The 20,296-nt window shown below is 39.3% G+C and overlaps 1 protein-coding gene across 3 annotated transcripts in view; it reads left to right on the top strand.

Annotated features, from left to right (window-relative positions):
* The window catches only part of LOC131825323 (cytosolic beta-glucosidase), a 112,948-nt gene extending 102,701 nt beyond the window's left edge, over window positions 1-10,247 (top strand). For 2 of the 3 annotated variants that reach the window (XM_059164643.1, XM_059164625.1), the window contains one exon: window positions 9,465-10,247. In XM_059164643.1, coding sequence (XP_059020626.1) covers window positions 9,465-9,653 — 189 coding nt within the window. In that variant the 3' untranslated portion in view covers window positions 9,654-10,247. The remainder of the gene's footprint in view (window positions 1-9,464) is intronic. The other variant, XR_009351205.1, reaches the window with a different exon arrangement.
* Window positions 10,248-20,296: the final 10,049 nt, after the last annotated feature.

Raw genomic sequence — 20,296 nt, 5'->3', positions numbered from 1 at the left:
AGTTTTATAGCTAAATAAAAATATATTTTTTAATACCTTTCAACTGCTTGCTGTTTGTGGCCTTTTTTTCTCCCAAATCTAATGTAAGTAACAGGAACAATACAGATAATTAAGAAATCCTTACAGTGTATTTCTGGTTAATTGGCATTTTCCTATAAAATATTTAAAACTTAGCTTTTGGTTTTCAGGTTCTTTTTTCAGAGAGTCATAGGTTTTGTTACTAGGAGTTCCTATGTGCAGGTGGGACCTCCTGTGTTGGGATTATTTGAGCCTTTTCACAGATGCTGTCTAGCCATTGATACTCACCTGGAGTTAGGGTGGGGGGCTTAGTGTGCATTTTCTATGTTTAGAACTTCCTGGTGTTGTTCTACCTTATTTTATTTATTTATTTATTTTTCCGAAGAAAGGGAAAGACAGTAAGCCAGTTCCCTTGCAGGCACTCTTATCCTGCTAAAGCTGTCCTCCAGTTATGGGGCTCTGTGTAATTCATCCAAGCTCAGAGAAACACATTTGCAAGGTTGGTGGGGGCAATTGCCAGAAAATCTGCTTCAAACTGTGTCCTGGGAAGGATTTCTCTCTCTTTGGCCTTGAGAAAAGGTTCTCACAAGCTCTCAGCTAGATCAGGTGGGTGGTTTGGGACTTGGAGCCCCGTTGGCAACTACTCTACAAAGAGTATGGTACATGATCTGGTGCTGCTGTAACAAATTACTATAAACGTGCCTTAAAACAACATTTATTCTCTCACAGTCCTGGAGGCCAGAAATCTAAAATTAAGGTGCCAGTAGGACTGATTCCTTCTGGAGGCTCTGAGAGAGAATCTGTGCCACGCTTGTCCACCAACTTCCAGTGGCTGTCTTGGCATTCTTTGGTTTCCAGACTTATCATTCTAATCTCTGCCTGTTTCTTCACATTACCTTCTTCCCTGTGTGTCTTCTCCCCTTCTCTTCTCTTCTAAGGACATTGGTCATTGCATTTTGGACTCAACATTATCTAGGATGATCTCATCATGAGATCCTTTTCTCTTTTTTTAAAGTTTTATTTATTTAACTAATCTCCACATTCAATGTGGGGCTCCAACTCATAACCTGGAGACCAAGAGTTGCATGCTTTTCTGACTGAGGCAGCCAGGCACCCCTCTCATCTCGAGATCATTTTTAACTACATTTACAAAGTCCCTTTTTCCAAGTAAGTTCACATTCATGGGTTTTGTATGGATAGATCTTCACGGGGAGACACCAGTCAACCAGTTACACATGGTGAATTGGGAAGGTGTCTCATGATCCACTTGACTAAGGTGAGGCTTTGATTAAGTGGTGATGACAGGCATTTGGCACTCTTGAACTTGCAGGATTCCCACTTTGATCTCTCAGTGGTTTCCTATTTCTGAAAGGTAGGGTGGCCTGCACACTGTGGTGTCTTTTGGCATAGGGCATCTCCGGCTATGAGTGTTGAGGGGCTGAGGGAGTCATCTACATTTATAACCTTGAGAGGGATACCTCTGTTCAAAAAATTGTAGTGGACTATTAGAGCTTATTCTAGGCTTAGTAGTCTCAAACTGGACTGTTTGTGAAAATGTAACAATCACTCAGGTTGTTTATTAAAACAGAAATTCTCAGATCCCAACCTAGTTTGCTCAGAGCTGCCATAAGAAAATGCCACCAACCAAGTGGCTTAAACAACAGTGATTTATTTTCTTGCAGGTCTCTAGAAGCTGGAAGTGTAGGATTGAGGTGTCAGCAAGTTTGATTTCTCCTGAGCTTTCTCCTTTTGGCTTTCAGATAACCAGTTTCTCACTGTGTCCTCATTGGTCTTTCTCTGTTCATACATACCTCTGGTGACTTCTCTCTTCTTAGAAGGACACCAGTCCCATTGGATTAGGGCCCACCCTAACAACTTCATTTAACATAATCACCTATTTATTTATTTATTTATATTTTTCCAGTGTTCCCATATTCATTGTTTATGCACCACACCCAGTGTACCACGCAGTATGTGCCCTCCTTAACACCCACCACCAGGCTCACCCCATCTCCCACCTTCTCCCCTCCAAAACCCTTAGTTTGTTTCTCAGAGTCCACTGTCTCTCATGGTTTGTCTCCCCCTCCAATTTAACTTAATCACCTCTTTAAAATCTTTATGTCCACATAAGGTCATATGCTGAGGTACTAGGGGCTGGGGCTTCAACAATATGGATGTTGGGGCTATAATTAGCTGTATTTATTGGGGCTATATGAGCTATAATTAGCTCATAACACTACCCAAGAGATCTGATTTTAGTTGGTCTGTTGTGGGGTTAACACATTTTTTTTTTTTAGCTACGCCCTAGGTAATTCCAAGTGGTTCAGGTGGTCAGAGTCAACACTGAGAAACAATGCCCTGCTGGATTAGTAATTATACTGATGATTGCTTTGACTCCATATTTTTTTTTCATCAGCCCAGTTCTTCTATATGCTACATATTCAGCAATAAGTTAATGTAAATAGAAAATACTTCATGACCCTTTGCAGACACTCCTCAAGACTGCTCTGCAACTTCTGTCTTTGTCTTTGATCTGTTCCAATTCTATGTCAGAGACTTCGAATCTGAGCTTGTTTTGCGTCCTACCTTTTGGACTTGTTACGATATTGACTTAGCCACATACTACTTAAGGTTTTTGACTCAGACCTATGCTATTAGTATTTTCCATATCTGGGATCAGATTTGCTACCCAAAGTAAATCCCAGGATGTACCTGTTCAACTAACATCTTAAAAGTTTAAGAGCTTGGAAACCTGAAATTCAGGGTTATAGGGGTCTCTGAACTGCTTCCTGGGATGCAGGAAAGCAGGAAGCCGCAGTGACCTTGGGATGTCACCCTGGAGAAAGAAAGGAGTTTCTTAACTAATGTAAGAAGCCCTGTTCTCAGATTTATACAGTCAATCTATGCCTCTCCCTTTGTCCTTACACTTTCTTAGACTTAAGTTTGTCCTTCTGACTCCTCTTCCCCTTTTACATTATCCCAGATACTCATTTAAACCCAGTTTTGATTTCATCAAAGTATCTGGATTGGTGGAGAGAGGGCACATCAAAATATATTTTTACTTTGGGTTCTGTATTCTCCTAAGGGCTGGCCAGAGAAGAAAAGGACTTGGTGAGGTATTGTGCTGGGGTCCATGCTATCTCATTTAATCTTTATAGCAGCCCTAGGAGTAGATATTCGTGTCTAGATTGTACTCATGAGAAACTAGAGGCCCCCTCTGCATCTCAGATTCAAACCCAAGTGATGGTTTCCTTACTCAAATTTGCCACATCATTTTTTATGGGTTCTTGAACCTTGAAGATATTTCAAGTTTATCTCTACAATATAAACATAGTGACATGGATATTTTATAGCCTGTCTGACTGTTCTAATAACTGATTTCTTTGTGGGTCTGTTTCTGTTGTCTGTTGAGTTTGCTGGTTTTCTAATTGTCATTGTTTTCCCATGCCTTTCTGGTTATTTTTGTTTTGTTTTGTTTTTTAAAGATTTTATTTATTTATTTTGAGAGAAAGAGAGAGAGAGTGAAAGAGTGGGATAGTGGGGGAGGCAAAGGGAGAGGAAGAAGGAGAAGTAGACTTCCCACTCAGTGTGGAGCCTGATCAGGCTCATTCCTTGGACAGTGAGGTCATGACCTGAGCTGAAGTCAGATTCTTAACTGACTGAGCCACCCAGGTACCCCTGTTTCTGTTGTCTGTTGATTTTGTTGGTTTTCCAGTTGTCATTGTTTTCCCATGTCTTTCTGGTTATATTGGATAATGAGCTGATGATTATACTTAAAAATATTTGTGCTAATGGTTGAAGGTTTAGAATATGGGTATTTCCTTTCAGAAAGTATTTAAATGTGCATCTTCCAGGCACCTGGGTGACCCCAGACCCCCTCTATCCGACTTCTGGACTTTACATTTTCTGAACCCTCAGATGGCTTGAGACTTTCAGTGACTTCTTTTCTTCTGGCTCACCCTTCCTCTGAGGGATTAGTCTTTGGAGATCTTAGTTTTATCTGTGTGGGGTCTCAGATTTCCTGTTATGTATCTCTGGGCTTTGACACTTAGCCTCACATCCCAGGAAATAGGAAAAGATTTGGATTTCCTAAGGCCGGAAAACTCCATGAAGTGAAAGTAGCTGCCATGCCTAGCAATCTTCATTTCTTCATTTTGCTTTGGCCTAGTAATTCCCTATGAAATTGTCAGCTTTTCATTGTTTTGAAGGTCTGCTTTTAAAATTCTATGCATCATGCTTACTTGTTTTCATTATGAGGACTTGCTCAAATAATGTCATCTGCCATTACCAGAACATAGAAATCTAGGTGCTTCTATTTTTTCTTCTCACTCCTTCCTGGGGTTTTCTCTCCGTCATTTTTCTACTGTGCGACTGCTGCCTAGAACACTGTTTGGAACCTTTCCACTGGTTCTCACCACAGCAGCTTAGGTCTGTAGATGAGTCATTTGTTTGATAGTTGAACTATTTTGCCATAGTCATGGATGTCTTATATAGTCCTAGGTAATTCTGAAAACAAAGGCTATCTCTGTTTATAAATTGTTGGGAAAAAAATCCCAGTGAAGCCAAGTGCTTCAATTTTTAGCCTTTTGTAATGTGACAAACACTGGCAAAACATGGCACTTCATAAAGCAATATATGAGAAGATTCTGCTCAGCATTATGAAATAATGAGCTTCTAAAATAGGTGTATATCTCTGTGTATGTGTACATGTGTGTGTAGTAAAGAATTGGGTTTTGTCCAAATAACAACTTGGTCTTTGTCCTCAGCTTTTGGGGGGAAAATCTATGTCATACCTGAAGGAATGTTCTTGTTAAGGGTGGGGGCTATTAACATCAGAAAGACCAACAATATGATTGAAGGTGGGGTTTGAGGTAACATGGTATCACTTGGCTTGGAGTCTAAGTTCATCCACATGGACAACCAAGTAATCCATCATGCCAGTGTAAGTAAGTCACCATAAAAACTCTGGACACTGAAGCTCAGGTAACCTTCTCTGCTTGGCAGTGCTCTGATGAAAGGCTATTCCCTCAACCTTCTCAGTTTGGCTAAAACTGGGCAGTGTGTGTGTGTGTGTGTGTGTGTGTGTGTGTGTGTGTGTGTAGAACAACTCTGGCACAGGGTTCTTCTAATTAGAACAGACTTTACTATATTAGCAAGTCTTAGACATTTTTGCCTTGCATCTTTTATGCAACATGCTGACTGTGAGGCTTTTCCCACTGGCCTTTGTGTCCCAAACTAAACTCTGGCTCTGTATGTTTTTAATTTTTATCCCAGTGTGTTTGTACCCACCCATAGTCCCTGCCAGTCTGTGTATACTTCGCCTGCTACTCTGGTTCAAGATAGAAAGTGAACACGCAGAAGTTATTTTTCCCTTCTCAGATGTGGGACCTCGTAAATCACACTGACAAGAAATGTGATGATGGTCTCTTTCTGTTCTTGAGGAGATTGGAAGAGGAGAGGCATGTAGGCTCTAGCATGGTTTTGTCATTTTTCCCTGTGGTAGCACAACAAGAAGGATTCCAGCCGGCCAGCTCCTCAGCCCTAACCACGTAATTCTCTATTTGAATGTTCCTGCAATGAAAACCCAGAGACACCCACAGTGTCACTGGGGCAGTTTAGTACCTGCTGCTGAACTCCTGGCAGTTAACAATGAACTTGTCAGCGTCTCCCTTTTGTTCCCTTGCAAGCAGGCTAGGCATCATTTTTATCCCCTGGTTGAACATATGAATCAATCCTTTGTGCGTGTTCCGTGGTACTGTGCATGTTTGCAGAAGCTGTCTGGCTTTCTACCTGGCAGGCTTTTGTGTTGGGCAGTAGTTCTGCAAATGAGAAAAAAGCTATGCAAGATTCTCCCATGTCTCCACACTGAATCCTAAGGCAGTCAAAGGAGATAGTTGTTTTCTGACCTGGTACTTGGTTTTGGTTATTTTAATTCTGAGATATATGCCATGTCAAACTCAAGTTAGTTATAAAATTATTTTTAAGAATTGGTATTTTGCGGGGCACCGGGGTGGCTCAGTGGGTTAAGTCTCTGCCTTTGGCTCAGGTCATGATCTCAGGGTCCTGGGATCAAGCCCCACATAAGGCTCTCTGCTCAGCAGGGAGTCTGCTTCCTCCAATCTCTCTGCCTCCTCTCTGCCTACTTGTGATCTCTGTCTGTCAAATAAATAAGTAAAATCAACAACAACAAAAAAAGAATTGGTATTTTGCAATTGTGGTTGACAGAGAGGGGAGGAGACACAAGTGGAAATGTGGACAAGTAGAAGAAGGAGTATCTAGGGGCGCCTGGGTGGCTCAGTGGGTTAAAGCCTCTGCCTGCGGCTCGGGTCATGATCCCGGATCGAGCCCCGCATTAGGCTCCCTGCTGAGCAGAGAGCCTGCTTCCTCCTCTTTCTCTGCCTGCCTCTCCACCTACTTGCAATCTCTGTCTGTCAAATAAATAAATAAAATCTTAAATAAATAAATAAATAAATAAATCTTAAAAAAAAAAAAAAAAGAAGAAGGAGTATCTATACAGGGTTTAATTCCTACGAAGCTTGATGTGCTCGAATGTTATATGTTTCATTTTCCAATCATACTTTATTTAAAAAGAGCCAATCTAGTTTGGCTGAATTCCTGCCTTGAGGCCATTCATAAGGCACTCTCTAAGTACAGCATTTTGCATGCCTCCATGCACAAAGGTAGAGGGATTAGGCACCAATTAACTGCTCAGGAAACTTTTGTCTATGGAGTATCAGTAGTTAAATAAATAAATAAATAAATAAATAAATTCCAAAATGATTCAGAATGTACACATGTGTCATGGTTTATGGATATAGTTCCTCTAAGAGATCCCCAAAGTACAGATGTACAAAGAAAAAGGTAGAGTGGATCTTGCTTTGCTAATGCTAGAGGAGTCATTGTGGTTGAGAGCGACCCCTCATACTGTTAAAATTTAGTATATCATACGAAGGCTCATTTTCACCCAATTTATTTAGGAGTATGTCTATCTTATAAGGGAAACTTGTCTTTTTATTTAATTTCTGTATTGGGAAATAGATTTTAGTGCATCCCATATATGGAGTTTACTTATTCTGGTTTTAAAAGAAATGTTCAATGCAACAATTCATGCGACCCCAGAGGTTTTTCTTTCCTCCCCCCACCAACTTGAAATATTAAATTAAAATACTAATTAATAAATATTAATGCAAAAGTAATATTAGTAAAGTGCTTAAAATACTAAAAAATGAGTTAAATTTCCTACCATGATAGAAATCAGTGTAAAGCCACTTAGAAAATTCTCCATATTTTGACATCTTACTATAGGAGTTCCTGGATGAGATTTAGGGTATCCACAGTTCCATCCATGTCATTAAATGGTAAGATTGCATTTTTTTGGTGGCTGTGTAATATTCCATTGTGTGTGTGTGTGTGTGTGTGTGTGTGTGAGTGTGTGTATGTGTGAGTATGTATATATGTATATACCATGTTTTTTTTTTTTTTTTTTTTATCCATTCATCTGTTGGTGGACATCTGGGCTCTTTCCATAGTTAGGCTATTGTGGACATTGCAACTATGAATATTGGGGTACATGTGCCCCTTCTTTTCACTACATCTGTATCTTTGGGGTAAATACCCAGTAGTGCAATTGCCAGGTCATAGGGAAAGTCTGTTTTTCACTTTTCGAGGAACCTCCATACTGTTTTCCAGAGTGGCTGCACAAGCTTGCATTCCCACCAGCAGTGTAAAAGGGTTCCCCTTTCTCTGCATCCTGGTCAGCATTTGTTGTTTCCTGTCTTGTTAATTTTAGCCATTTTGACTGGTGTAGTGTAGTAGTTTTGTAGTTTTGTAGTTTTGATTTGTATTTCCCTGATGCCTAGTGATGTTGAACATTTTTCTATGCTTCTGTTGGCCATTTGTATGACTTCTTTGGAGAAATACCTTTTCATGTTTTCTGCCCATTTCTTGACGGGATTATTTGTTTTTTGGGTGTGGAGTTTGATAAATTCTTTGTAGATCTTGGATACTAGCCTGATAAGACATTTACAAATAACTTCTCCATTTCTGTAAGTTGTCTTTTGGTTTTGTGGACTATTTCCTTTGATGTGCAAAAACTTTTTATCTAGATGAAGTCCCAAAACTTCATTTTTGCTTTTGTCTCCCTTGCCTTTTGTCTTGGAGACCTGTTTAGCAGGAAGGTGCTGCAGCTGAGGTCACAGAGGTTGCTGTCTATGTTCTCCCCGAGGATTTTGATGGATTCCTGTCTCACATTTAGGTCTTTCATCTATTTTGAGCGTCTTTTTTTGTATGGTTCAAAAAATGGTCCAGTTTCATTCTTCTGCATGTGGCTATCCAATTTTCCCAACACCATTTGTTAAAGAGGCTGTTTTTTTCCCCATTGGATATTCTTTCCTGTGTTGTCAAAGATTAGTTGACTATAGAGTTGAGTGTCCATTTCTAGGTTCTCTAGTCTGTTCCATGGATCTATGTGTCTGTTTTTGTGCTGGTACCATACTGTCTTGATGATTACAGCTTTGTAATATAGCTTGAAGTCCGGAACTGTGATGCCACCAACTTTGACTTTCTTTTTCAACATTCCTCTGGCTATTTGGGATCTTTTCTTACAAATTTTAGGATTAATTGTTCTAGACCTGTGAAAAAAGTTGATGGTATTTTGAGAGGGATTGCTTTGAATATATTGATTGCTCTAGGTAACATAGCATTTTCACAATATTTGTTTTCCCAATCCATGAATATGGAGTGTTTTTCTATCTCTTTGTGTCTTCCTCAATTTTTTTCACGAGTGTTCTATAATTTTCAGAGTACAAATCCTTTTCCTCTTTGGTGAGGTTTATTCCTAGTATCTTATGGTTTTTGCTGCAATTGTAATTGGGATAGATACCTTAGTTTTTCTTTCTTCTGTTTCATTCATTGTTAGTGTATGTAATGCAACTGATTTCTGTGCTTTGATTTTATATCCTGCCACATTGCTGAATTCTTGTAAGAGATCCGGCAATTTTGGGGTGGAGCCTTTTGTGTTTTCCACACAGCATATCACGTCATCTGTGAAGAGTAAGAGCTGAGCAGTGTCTTTAATGAATATAATTCTAGGTACTAGGGAGAAACTCTGTGTGTGTATGTGTTTCTTTGTGTATGAAAAGTAGTAGATATTGAAAAAGACATTTATTGAGTAAATGAATGGATGAATAAAATATTCATCAAAATGAATGAATAACCAAAGAATTAGAATGATATGTAATTTAACTTCTTGAATGGAACCCCTACTTGGTGAAAAGAGAAAATTGGAAAAGAGAATTGAGAGGTTTTTTTTTTTTCCTGTGATCCTCTGCAAGAGAAAAATCTAGTTGTCAGCAATTTTGTATATTCACGAAAAACTTCCCAAAGATATAATTTTTCTCCTTTTTTTTCTTTCCTTTTCTCTCTCTCTCTCTTTTTTTTTTTATTAGCTATCCAGCTTGATAAAGTCAATTGCAAAATATATTGTGTATGGTCTCTTCTGGATAATTTTGAGTGGATCCAAGGGTATAGCAGCAGGTTTGGTCTCTTCCATGTTGATTTTGAGGATCCTGCTAGACCTCGAGTGCCTTACACATCTGCCAAGGAGTATGCCAAGATCATCCAAAACAATGGACTAGAGGGAGCATCCATAAAAGATGGCTGACCCACATCTCCTGGAGAAGAGGACTCTGGTTTTGGAAAAGAAATCCGCTTTGGTGATCTTTTAGACAATCTCAAATTGCCTTTGTAATCATCTCCTACCAGCTGATCCGTGATTATGAAGTCTGAATATGGAATGCCTGGGGATGTATTTAATGATAGCCTTTACTCTATTTGCATTTGGATCAATGAGGCTTTAAAAAAAAAAACCAGAATAAAAAAACCACTGAAATTGATTTTTATATTAAGAAACAGATAGACTTGAAAACTTCAATTTAAATCCTTAGAATTTTTCTAGAAAAAAAAAATGCAAAATTCATAAATATAGTGTGTTCATGATTTGCAGCTCTAATAGCAAGATCACATATAAGAATACTTATTTATGAGCCTAGCTTTTCTGGTTATGTCAGCTTTGTTTTGCAGATCCATTTTCATGTGGTCCAAAATTCTTCTACTGTTTAATCTAGTATAAAAAATCAAAATTAAATGTTAGTCACATTATATAGTTATGCATTCTATTCAACAAAGGGATTAATTGATGGCACGTTTAATAAAATGGATTTGTTGATGTATTTGGCACATATTTTCTCTATGCATGAGCAAGTATATCTTTCTCTTGCCTGATGAATTATTTTTGAAAAATAATATATTAATAAAACAAATTAGACTCTGAATGAAAGAAAAAGTATTTGAGTGGATGTTTAGCAAAAACAGGATTCCTACTCCAGAGTGACACCAAATGAAAGGCAAAATAATAAGTAGGGCATGGTCTCTACTTTTGGGTATTTTTTTAAAGTTTAAGATCTATAACAACATTGATGACTCCCAGGAAATACATGCATAACTTGAAAATCCTACATGAGTGTGAGATGTCTGCACATATCTGAGATGTATATGGGGTTGGATTGGAGTTGAATATTTTATTGAGCTTCCTCAGTTGGGGTCAGTGGTAGATGTAGGGTTTCCTCTGGATGTAATGTTTCTACACCAGGAAACCTTTCACAATCATATTTGGACCCTTACCTCCATATTGGAGTAGCATTTACTCAACATTCATTTGTGTATCATGTGTGAACCTAAGAGATAAATATTATCACCCCCATTTTGCATAATGAGAAACTGAGGATGCACTGATGTGAATTTTCCTCAGGTCATATAGTCGGTCCTTGTTTCCCAAACCCAGAATTTCTTTGGCATCAGCTCTGTGCTCCAGCACACTGTAGGTCCAGATATATGTAGAAATCTCTTCTCCTTCTTTTGAATACAGGAGCCAAAGAATAACAACAGCAAGAGTGTGGGGTTGCCTTAATCAGGAGGAAGTGGGGAAGTATTTTTCCGTGTTCTCATTCTGTTTCCTTGAGGAAATTACCCATACTTTGCCATTCCCTAAGGCCTTTGGCCCTGAGCAGACACTAGGTCATTTTTAAAAAGCACTGTGGTCAAATTCTAGATCATTTTCATGTTCATAATCAGGGAATGATTTGCAGCAAAGAGCACTGTCTTGGTACCTTTGGACAGAGGGAGAAGGAAATGGTCGTAGTAGTTCAGTAATCGTGGAGGCACTAGGGAAAATTATATTAAGATTAAAATGGTGTACGCAGGAAATTCTATTACATCTTTGCCACTGTTTTGTTATTTTTATTGTTCAGTGAGACATTATCTCACAATTTGTGTTCATTTAAAAAGCACATTTCCAAATCTTATTTCATTCCCCTCCTATCCAGTCTGTCTTTTTCATTTTTACCATGTATCTTCCTTACAATTTATGTACCCTCCTTACATTATCTTGCAAGACAACTGAGTTTTCCTTTTAATTAGGATGTTGTTTGGATATTATTTATCCTACGGGGCATATTTACAAGTTTTACAACAATACAAGTGAGCACTGTATTTTCGTTACCAAAACCAGAAAATTAATATTCGCGCTGTAAATAAAGTGATCTGTCACGTTTGGTCTACTAGGTGTGCGATAAGCATCGTGGCTTCTGTAGGCCCGGGATTCCTCACAGACCAGGGGATTTCTGCAGCTCTCAGCTGGGTTTCAAGGACCAGCTCTTCCTCCCAGAAATGGATCAAACCAAGGGTGCTTCCTCAATTCGACCCGCAAATTAGAATCCTCATGAGTTTCAGTGACAAAAAAAGCTCTACCACCCACGCTCTAACAGCTCCTGTAGTATTTTAATTAATGTTATTTGTAATTGCTTGTATTAGCATTTGAAAACAAGATTGATTGGCTTTTGCCTGTCAAGGAAACAGAACCCCGATTCTTTAAATGGAAAAACAGAAGTCGTTAATTATACTTAAAAATCCATAGATAACTGTACTCAGATGTCTTAAAGGTCATCTGAGGCTTGTAAAGTACATGTTTTATGTCTGTTTTATCTAAGGAGAAACTTGGCTATCACAATGATGGACTGGATCTACTTGTATTTCCTTCTACCTTCCTTCCTTGCTTTATTCTTTCCTTCTTTATTTAGTTTTATTTTAAGAGAATGTGAACACATGTTATTAGCATCCTGGGCATCGCTTCTAAAGAATTCTGGGATTTTGTTTTGGAGGGGGGTAGTTTTTATTTTAGGGTAAGTTATTTCTGAATTGCTAAGAACATACAGAAAATAACAGAAGCCCATTTTCATTTTGATGTGTAGGGCTTTAGTTTTATAACTCCTGTGAACACTAGCAGGAAATGTCCACCTAAGCCCTTTATTGAATGAGAAGGTATGAGTTCTCATTAAGAAACCCGTAAACTAAGAAGCTGGCAACCTTGGTATTTGGCAGTGGCCTGCCAGTCAGGCTTTTGTGCTCTGGGAATTTGTGTTCGGCCGTAGCTTTTAATTATTTTTATGAACGAGGGAATAATGAATACATTTGTAATATATTGAAAAAATTCCCCAACACTGACTGACCAAGAAGTAGATTTATATGATAATCCTTAAACACCAATTCTATTGCTCAGTGCTAGGCAGAGAGAAAATAGAATACTGAGCTTCATTACTGAGAGAGCAGAATAAATCAAAGCTGATGGAATTAATACTGTTTAATTACTAGCAATATACCTTACCTGGAGAACACATATTCATCACTGATGACAATATTTTAGGCTCTAGTTGTCCTGGGAGGGATATAGTACTTAGCACAAAGCATGATGAGCCTTAAAGAATGAAATTAGAAGAAAATTTGACATAGAGACACTTTATGGTGGCCTTCATGAAGTGAGAATACACCTTATTAATTGTGGCAGCGGTGAGAGGGGGAGATGTTGTAGAAGCACTGGGTTAGGGTCATTGGAAAGAGTGGTCCCTAATGGTGAGAGGTAATGAGTGCTTCTTGTAGAGAGTAAATGTCCTATTGTCTTAGGTTTTCCCAGAGTTTCACCTGACACATGACTGGCTTATGTGACCTTGCCCAAGAGGCTACTGGTAACTGGTATGAGGCAAATGTAGTGTAGGTATTAACAATGTGGGCTCTGGAGCTGGTTCATCTGGATTTAAATCCTGGCTCTGACATTTACTAATCAAGGCACTTACTGAACTTCCCTGTACCTCAGTTTTTCTACCTGTAACATGGGTTCCTCTTAAAGCTATTGGGAGACACGAGTAATCTGATAAATCTAACATGCTTAGACAGTTCCCAGAACACAGTAAGGGCACAGTTAGTGTGGGCCATTGTTTTTTACTTTCTGATTCGTTCACACTGATCCTCCAGCAATTTGTCAATTACAGTTTAGGTTTTTCTTACTCTGGTTCTACCTCCGTGTCCTGCAGACGTTTCTGCTCTGGTCAGTTGAGATTCACTGTCACTCCGATTTTCTCTCCCTCCAGTTGTTGTGGCAGTGGTTTTCCTTGTGACCTCAATTCTTTTTTTTTTTTTTTTTTTGTGACCTCAATTCTTGTACTGATCTAAGAAGAATGGCTAATTTTCAGTTTGTTTGGCTTTTTTCTTGTTAGGAAAGGAGCAGTAACTTCCAAGCTCCTTACATATTGCGCCAGAAACAGAAAATTGCCATTATTTTTGTAATCATTAGAATTGAAGGTTTCTAGCAGCCCAATCAGAACATATTTATTAAACTAAACTGTGTAATAGCTTGTGGAGATACAGAGCTGCACACAAGACAGAGCTTCTTCCCCAGAGAAGTTCACGGTTGGGTTGGAGGACTAGAACGGAGACATGAAACGGTAACAGATGATGCCAGGAGAATTTTCTAGACAGTAGGAGTAGGACGAACTCTCTGCTAGATGGGCAAATATGGCTTCCTGGACAAGGGAAATAATATAATATTAAAAGCAGGGGTGCCTGGCTGGCTCAGATGGAAAAATATGTGGCTCTTGATCTCAGGGTCCTGAGTTCAAGCCTCATGCTGGGTGTAGATTACTTAAAAATAAATAAATATTTTAAACGTTAAAAATATTAAAAACAATATGATAATATAAATAATGCAAGTTAAAACATGGAAGTGGAAAGCACGAAGCCCTGGGTGTGGAAGGCAGTGCCCAGGCCAGTTCACCTTAGGGAAGGGAATGAGGAGGTTGGATGTGGACAGTCTGATGTTCTTGGTCTTGGTTTTCTCTTGGAACAAGATGAAGATTTTTGAGCAGGATGGTGAAGATTTAAAAGCAATATTTTGAAAGATGGCAAAGAAACTAAGGTGTAGGAACCAGTTGGAAAACTGCTTATAGCAGAATATAGTTGATGTGTTCAGGGCTTTATTTAAGGTAGGAAGTACATATATGAAAAGTTAATATATAATTTTAATTAATGTAAGGATAGTATACAGGATCTTAAATGCAACATGGTCTCTTGGATCAGATCCTAGAACAGAAAAAGAGATTAGTGGAAAAACTGGGAAATTCACATAAAGTCTTTAGTTTAATTAATGGTGCTTTGCCATTGTTAACTCCTTAGGTGAGTAAATAAAGCATGGTCAAGTAAGATGCTAATGTTAGAGAAAGCTGGGTGAAGAATGTATGAAATACTTTGTACTCCTTTTGCAACTCTTCTGAGTTTAGAACAAATCTCAAATTGTTTCTCCCAAAAGCCTGGAAAAATGTACATGGAAGAGTTAATAATATATTCAGAGAATATATTAGGTATAAGAATATATTATAACCTACATATACCAAGATAAATGACAGCTTGCTTTTATAACCACTATTATAACCACTGTTAATGCCCTGATATGTCCTTTTTTTCTCTCTCTTGGAGTTGTCCTATTATGGTTAATTTTTTCTTCCCTATAATTTACTCTTAAAATTTTGTTAGCTTCTGTTTTCTTTTATTATTAGAAAAAAATTTTTCCCCTAAAGATTTTATTTATTTATTTGAGAGAGCAAAAGTGAGAGAGATCACGGAGGGAGAGAGAGAAGCAGACTCATTAGTGAGCAGAGAGACACAGAGCTTGATCCCAGGACTCTGAGATCACCCCATGAGCTGACGGCAGACGCTTAACTGATTGAGCCACCCAGGTGACCACAACTTGAGGTCTTATGTATCTTAATATTTCCAGTTCCTTGCATGATATCTGGCAATTCTCTGCAATTTATAAATGTGTATTAAATAACTAATCCGTGGTTGTTAGGTAGTCAAATTCTTATTTGCAATGGAAACCCAAGATACAGATTGACTTGCTTAATCCTTACAAGAGCCATATGAGGTAAATTCTATAGCTAATATCCCTGTTTTATAGATGAGTAAGTTGAGGCAGAGAGAACGTTAAATAACTCATCTAAGCCACAGAGTTAGTAAACAGTGGAGCCAGCATTGCAACCCATGTATCTGTTTCCAAACATCAAAAACCTACTTCATATCCTTTCCTGATACCCTTGTGGCAGAATCAGGCCTGGTTCCCTGGCTATTTTCAATAGGCCATCCTGACACATAATTTAACCAAACTGCAATGTTTCAGTGTAAATCCTCCATGTCTCTAAAAGTTCAGCTGATTTTCCATACCTACTCATTTCATAAAGTGGTAGATGTGTAGTTTCTTTCTTTCCTAAGACTACCGTTGTCCATATCAAACGTTTTCTTTGCTTCTGCACTCATCCAGGCCATGTTGTTTTTGAATCCTGTCTTCTAAGAAACTGGTTACTCTTCCCAGCAATGGCATTTACCAAAATAAAATTTCTCCCATGATAAAGGTGCTGAATTTACAATCAAAAACACAGTGAGGTATTGCCTCACAGCTGTCAGAGTGGGGTCAGGTCCAGAGCTGATGACCAAGAAAGAATTCTTGTGATGGTGGTGCCTGGGTGGCTCAGTTTTTAAGTGTCTGCCTTCAGTTCAGGTCATGATGTCAGGGTCCTGGGATGGAACCCCACATTGGGCTCTCTGCTCAGCAGGGACCCTGCTTCTCCCTCTCCCACTCCCCCTGCTTGTGTTCCCTCTCTTGCTGTCTCTCTCTTTGTCCAATAAATAAATAAAATCTTTTAAAAAAGAAAAAAAGAATTCTTGAGACATCTTTGGTGCAAAATGGTGGTTTATTAAAGCATAGGGGCAGGACCCATGGGCAGAAAGAGCTGGTGCACCAGGATCTTGAGGATTGGTGATTACATACTTGGGGATTGGGAGAAGTAAGGATAGGGATGTTTCAAAGGAACTCTCATGTGCTAAAGAGGACTGACCTACAAGTTACCTGTGAGATACCAGAGGCCTTGCCATTGTTAAGGTTAATCTCCTCTCTAGCAAGGTATTAACATTAAGAGAGTTGGGAGATTTCTGGAAGAATGTCACCCATGTTCCATCCAAGAGTGAGGGAGGTTACAGGGTGTTGGCTTATGCTTTATCCTTAGTTTGCCTTCTGTTCCCTCATCAATATGATCCAGTAATTCCTTTCCCATGTTTTTTTTTTTTTTAATTTTTTTTTAAATTTAAAGATTTTATTTATTTATTTGACAGACAGAGACACAAGTAAGCAGAGAGGCAGGCAGAGAGAGAGGGGGGAGGCAGGCTCCCTGCTGAGCAGAGAGCCCGAGGCGGGGCTCAATCCTAGGACCCTGAGATCATGACCTAAGCCAAAGGCAGAGGCTTTAATCCACTGAGCCACCCAGGCGCCCCTCCTTTCCCATGTTTTGATGAATTTTTCCTTACTTTTCTGACAAAAAGTAAATTAAAAGCTATATGTAGAATCCAGCTGCTGCTGCTATGTCTCACAGAGGCAGTCCTGCATGTCTGCTCAGATAAGTACCTGAGAACTTTATTTCAGTATGAGACATCAAAAGCCTAATTCAAAAAGATATATGCATCCCTATGTTTATTGCAGCATTATTTATAACAACTGAGATATGGAAGCAACCCAAGTGTCCACTGATAGATGAATGAATAAAGATGTGGTATACATATACAATGGAATATTACTCAGCTGAAAAAAAAGAATGATCTTCTGCCGTTTGTGCCAAACTGGATGGACCTAGAGGGTAGTATGCCTAGTGATGTCAGCAAGCCAGAGAAAGACAAATACCATATGTTTTACTTGTATGTGGAATCTAAAAAACAAAACAAACAAACAAACAAAAAACTAGAAACAGAATCATAAATACAGAAAATAGACTCGTGGTTATCAGAAGGGAGGGAATTGAGGGGATGGACAAATAATTGAAGGGGATTAGGAGGTACAAACTTACAGTTGTAGAATAAGTAAGTGACAAGGATGAAAAGTACAACATTGGAAATATAGTTAATAGTATTGTAATAATGTTGTGTGGTGACGGATGGTAGCTAGTCTCATTATGGTGAGTATAGCATATTATATAGAATTGTTGAATCACTACGTTGTACACCTGAAACTAATAGAATATTGTGTGTCAACTATACTTCAGCGTAAAAAAGGCGGGGGGGAGGAAGTGTCTCATTTTCAGTCAACAATTGGGCAGATATGGGGGTTAAGCACATGGGTCGAGACAGATAACCCCGGGATTCATTGCAGTTCTAGAATTTGTGAACTGCAGGACCTCAAGCAACTCACTCATATCTCTGTTTTTTGTTTCCCTCATCTTTGAAATGAGAACTAAAATAAACTAGCTTGGGAGCACCTGGGGGGTGCAGTTGGGTAAGTGTCTGACTTGTGGTTTCAGCTAATGTCATGATCTCAGGGTAGTGGGATCAAGCTCTGTGTCAGGCTCCTCACTCAGTGGACAGTCTGCTTGGGATTCTGTCTCCCTCTGTCAACCCCCCTCCCATCCCCCTGGCATGCTCGCGCGCTCTCTCTTTCTCTCAAAAATAAATAAATAAATCTTAAAAAAAAAAAAAAGAATAAAAGTAGCTCCTTTATAGGGCTGCTGTGAAAATTAAGTGAGATGATATAGGAAAGATAACTTAAAGCCTTCTCCACTAGGTGTTAATTACAATGTCTTATAAATGGTAGCTATTGTTTTCTGTTAATAGTAATGTGAAGACTGTAAATCAGGGAAATGATTTCAGGCAATGCATTCTTGCTACATGCCTATCTTCCTTCCTTATTTCTTCCCTCTGTACTAAAGCAGTGATTCAACAAAGGGAATCCACTGGCAGCTTCCAGGAAGCAGCTCATCCTTCCTGCAATGGAGGCTCCTTCTTCCCTGGGGTACAGTTCATTCCAGTGCTCGCTTCTCCCATGACTTTTCTAGGCCCACCCTGTACAGGAGATAGCGGGCTGCCTTCTAGAAGAGTGATGGCCTTCCCTGTGCTGCTGCCCTCAGAGTGACGATTTGGGAACTGTCCTGCAGCCAAAGTAAATGCTGTCGTGGGTGCCATGTGCCCTTTGTGCCCTCCATGTCACACAGAACGGAAAGCACTTTACTTACCATGCACATCCCAACGAAGAACTGGGGGAGAGATCCCATCGTGTTTTCCATTCTCCCAGAAATCTCTCTCTCTTTTTTCCTCTCTGTAAATTATAGTACATGGTTCTTATTACCTTAATAGACTGTGAATTGATGTGCGTGAGAGATGGAACCAGCGAGAGGATTTGGCTGAAAATAAATTTTTTTCTCTTCTCTGTTTCATTTTTTTACAGTAGAATGCACCCCTGAAAACCTTCCAGATTTTCTACCTTCTGATCATACTGTCTATTATAATTCCGCCCGATGGCAAACTTCTCCTTATTGACTCTAAATTACATTTAATCCTGTTAGGATCACTTTTTATTGAAAGGCATGTGTTGTGATGGCGTTGACGGGAGTCCAGAAGCCGAGATGCCCAGCCAGAGGAAAATAAACTCGTGGAGCTTTTGAATGGTTGTCATTTTCATGCTGGGCCCAGCTGTGTAGCCTCTTGAAGGATGTAGAGGATTGGGGTGTTCGGTGCCGATAATGGTGGGCTCCCGGGTGGTGTGGAGAGCTCTCCACACAAGAAAATAATCTTTTGAGCCCAGTGGACTAAGAACCAAAGGCCATTTTGAGCTAAGACAGTATAATTCTATTAGTGAAAAGCCCTTGCAGGGGGAAATTGCCTGTGCTAAAATCTGTGCACAAATTAAAATAACAGGGCTAAGGGGGGAAATATCTCTATAAAAGGCTTTATGACTCTAGTGGATAATAATATCCTTGTCACATTAGGATCTGGGGACCTAAAGATATAGAAGCTTTTTTACACAGCATATGGGCCTTCTTTACTCAACTTTAGCCTGTGCAATAAATCCATTCTTGGGTGCTTATTTGATGAATTTGAATGCTGTGCCAAAGCATACTTTTGTTCTCATCAGGAAAAAGTAGAAAGTAGGGTCTGCATATCATTGCTGTGTGTTGACACCTTATAAGATTGCTGTCATCTAAAAGTCCCATTTTGGCTAAATGTATTGCATGTGGAAGTTCTCTGTAATTTGCGTGGGATTTTGTGGCGACAAGTACTGTTAATATTGCTGTTTTGATATGGCGTGTAAAATTTATTTAAATGCGTAACATGGTTTAGAATAGATTCATTAGAAAGGGGTGAACTGGGGAGAAAAAAACCTGTCAGCACAAATGCTGTTCATTTTCCAGGGTGACAGAAATCAAAAGTCCCAAGGACTGCAACTGTTGAATAGCTAACGTCAAGCATCACAGCGTTATCTGAAGGGTGGGCCCTCCTCAAGATTGGACAGCAGCTGCAAATTTAAAGCTTATGCTACATTTCCCTAATTCCATGACAAAGACATGAGCAATGGGCTGCCACGTATTTGAAAATTATGCCGTGTAAGTAAATAAAGACACAGTTCATAATTCTATAAAAGGATGATGGCAACATTTATTCTAGAATTAAACAGTAATGAAACAGATGACTCTTTGAGATCTAGCAATAGACTAGGGAGTTTAGTACTACGACCTCTCTCTCTTAAACTACCGCAAAATGAAGATAGTAACCAACTGCATTTGTCTCCTGTCTTTCTGCCTTCTCTCCCTGCCTGCTTATCTCTACCCCCAATTCTCTCTCCTCCTTTCCTCCCTGTCACTTTAACTTTTCTACCTCATTCTCTTCGTCCTGCTCCATCCATCCACTCACTCACTCTATTCTTTCATCGAACATTTCCTAAGAACCTAACCTGGCTCAGGCATTAGGACCATGCTGTGACTAAGACAGATGTGGCTTGATCCTCATGAAACTTACAGTTTATGCGGAAATGGGGCTGGCTTACCTAACAGGAAGACCTCTGTGCTTAGGGCACCAGCAAAGG

The sequence above is a fragment of the Mustela lutreola genome, chromosome 1 (genome assembly GCF_030435805.1).
Source record: "Mustela lutreola isolate mMusLut2 chromosome 1, mMusLut2.pri, whole genome shotgun sequence".
Taxonomy (NCBI): Eukaryota; Metazoa; Chordata; class Mammalia; order Carnivora; family Mustelidae; genus Mustela; species Mustela lutreola.
The sequence above is the reverse complement of the archived record's forward strand: the minus strand, read 5'-3'. Positions and strand labels throughout refer to the sequence as shown.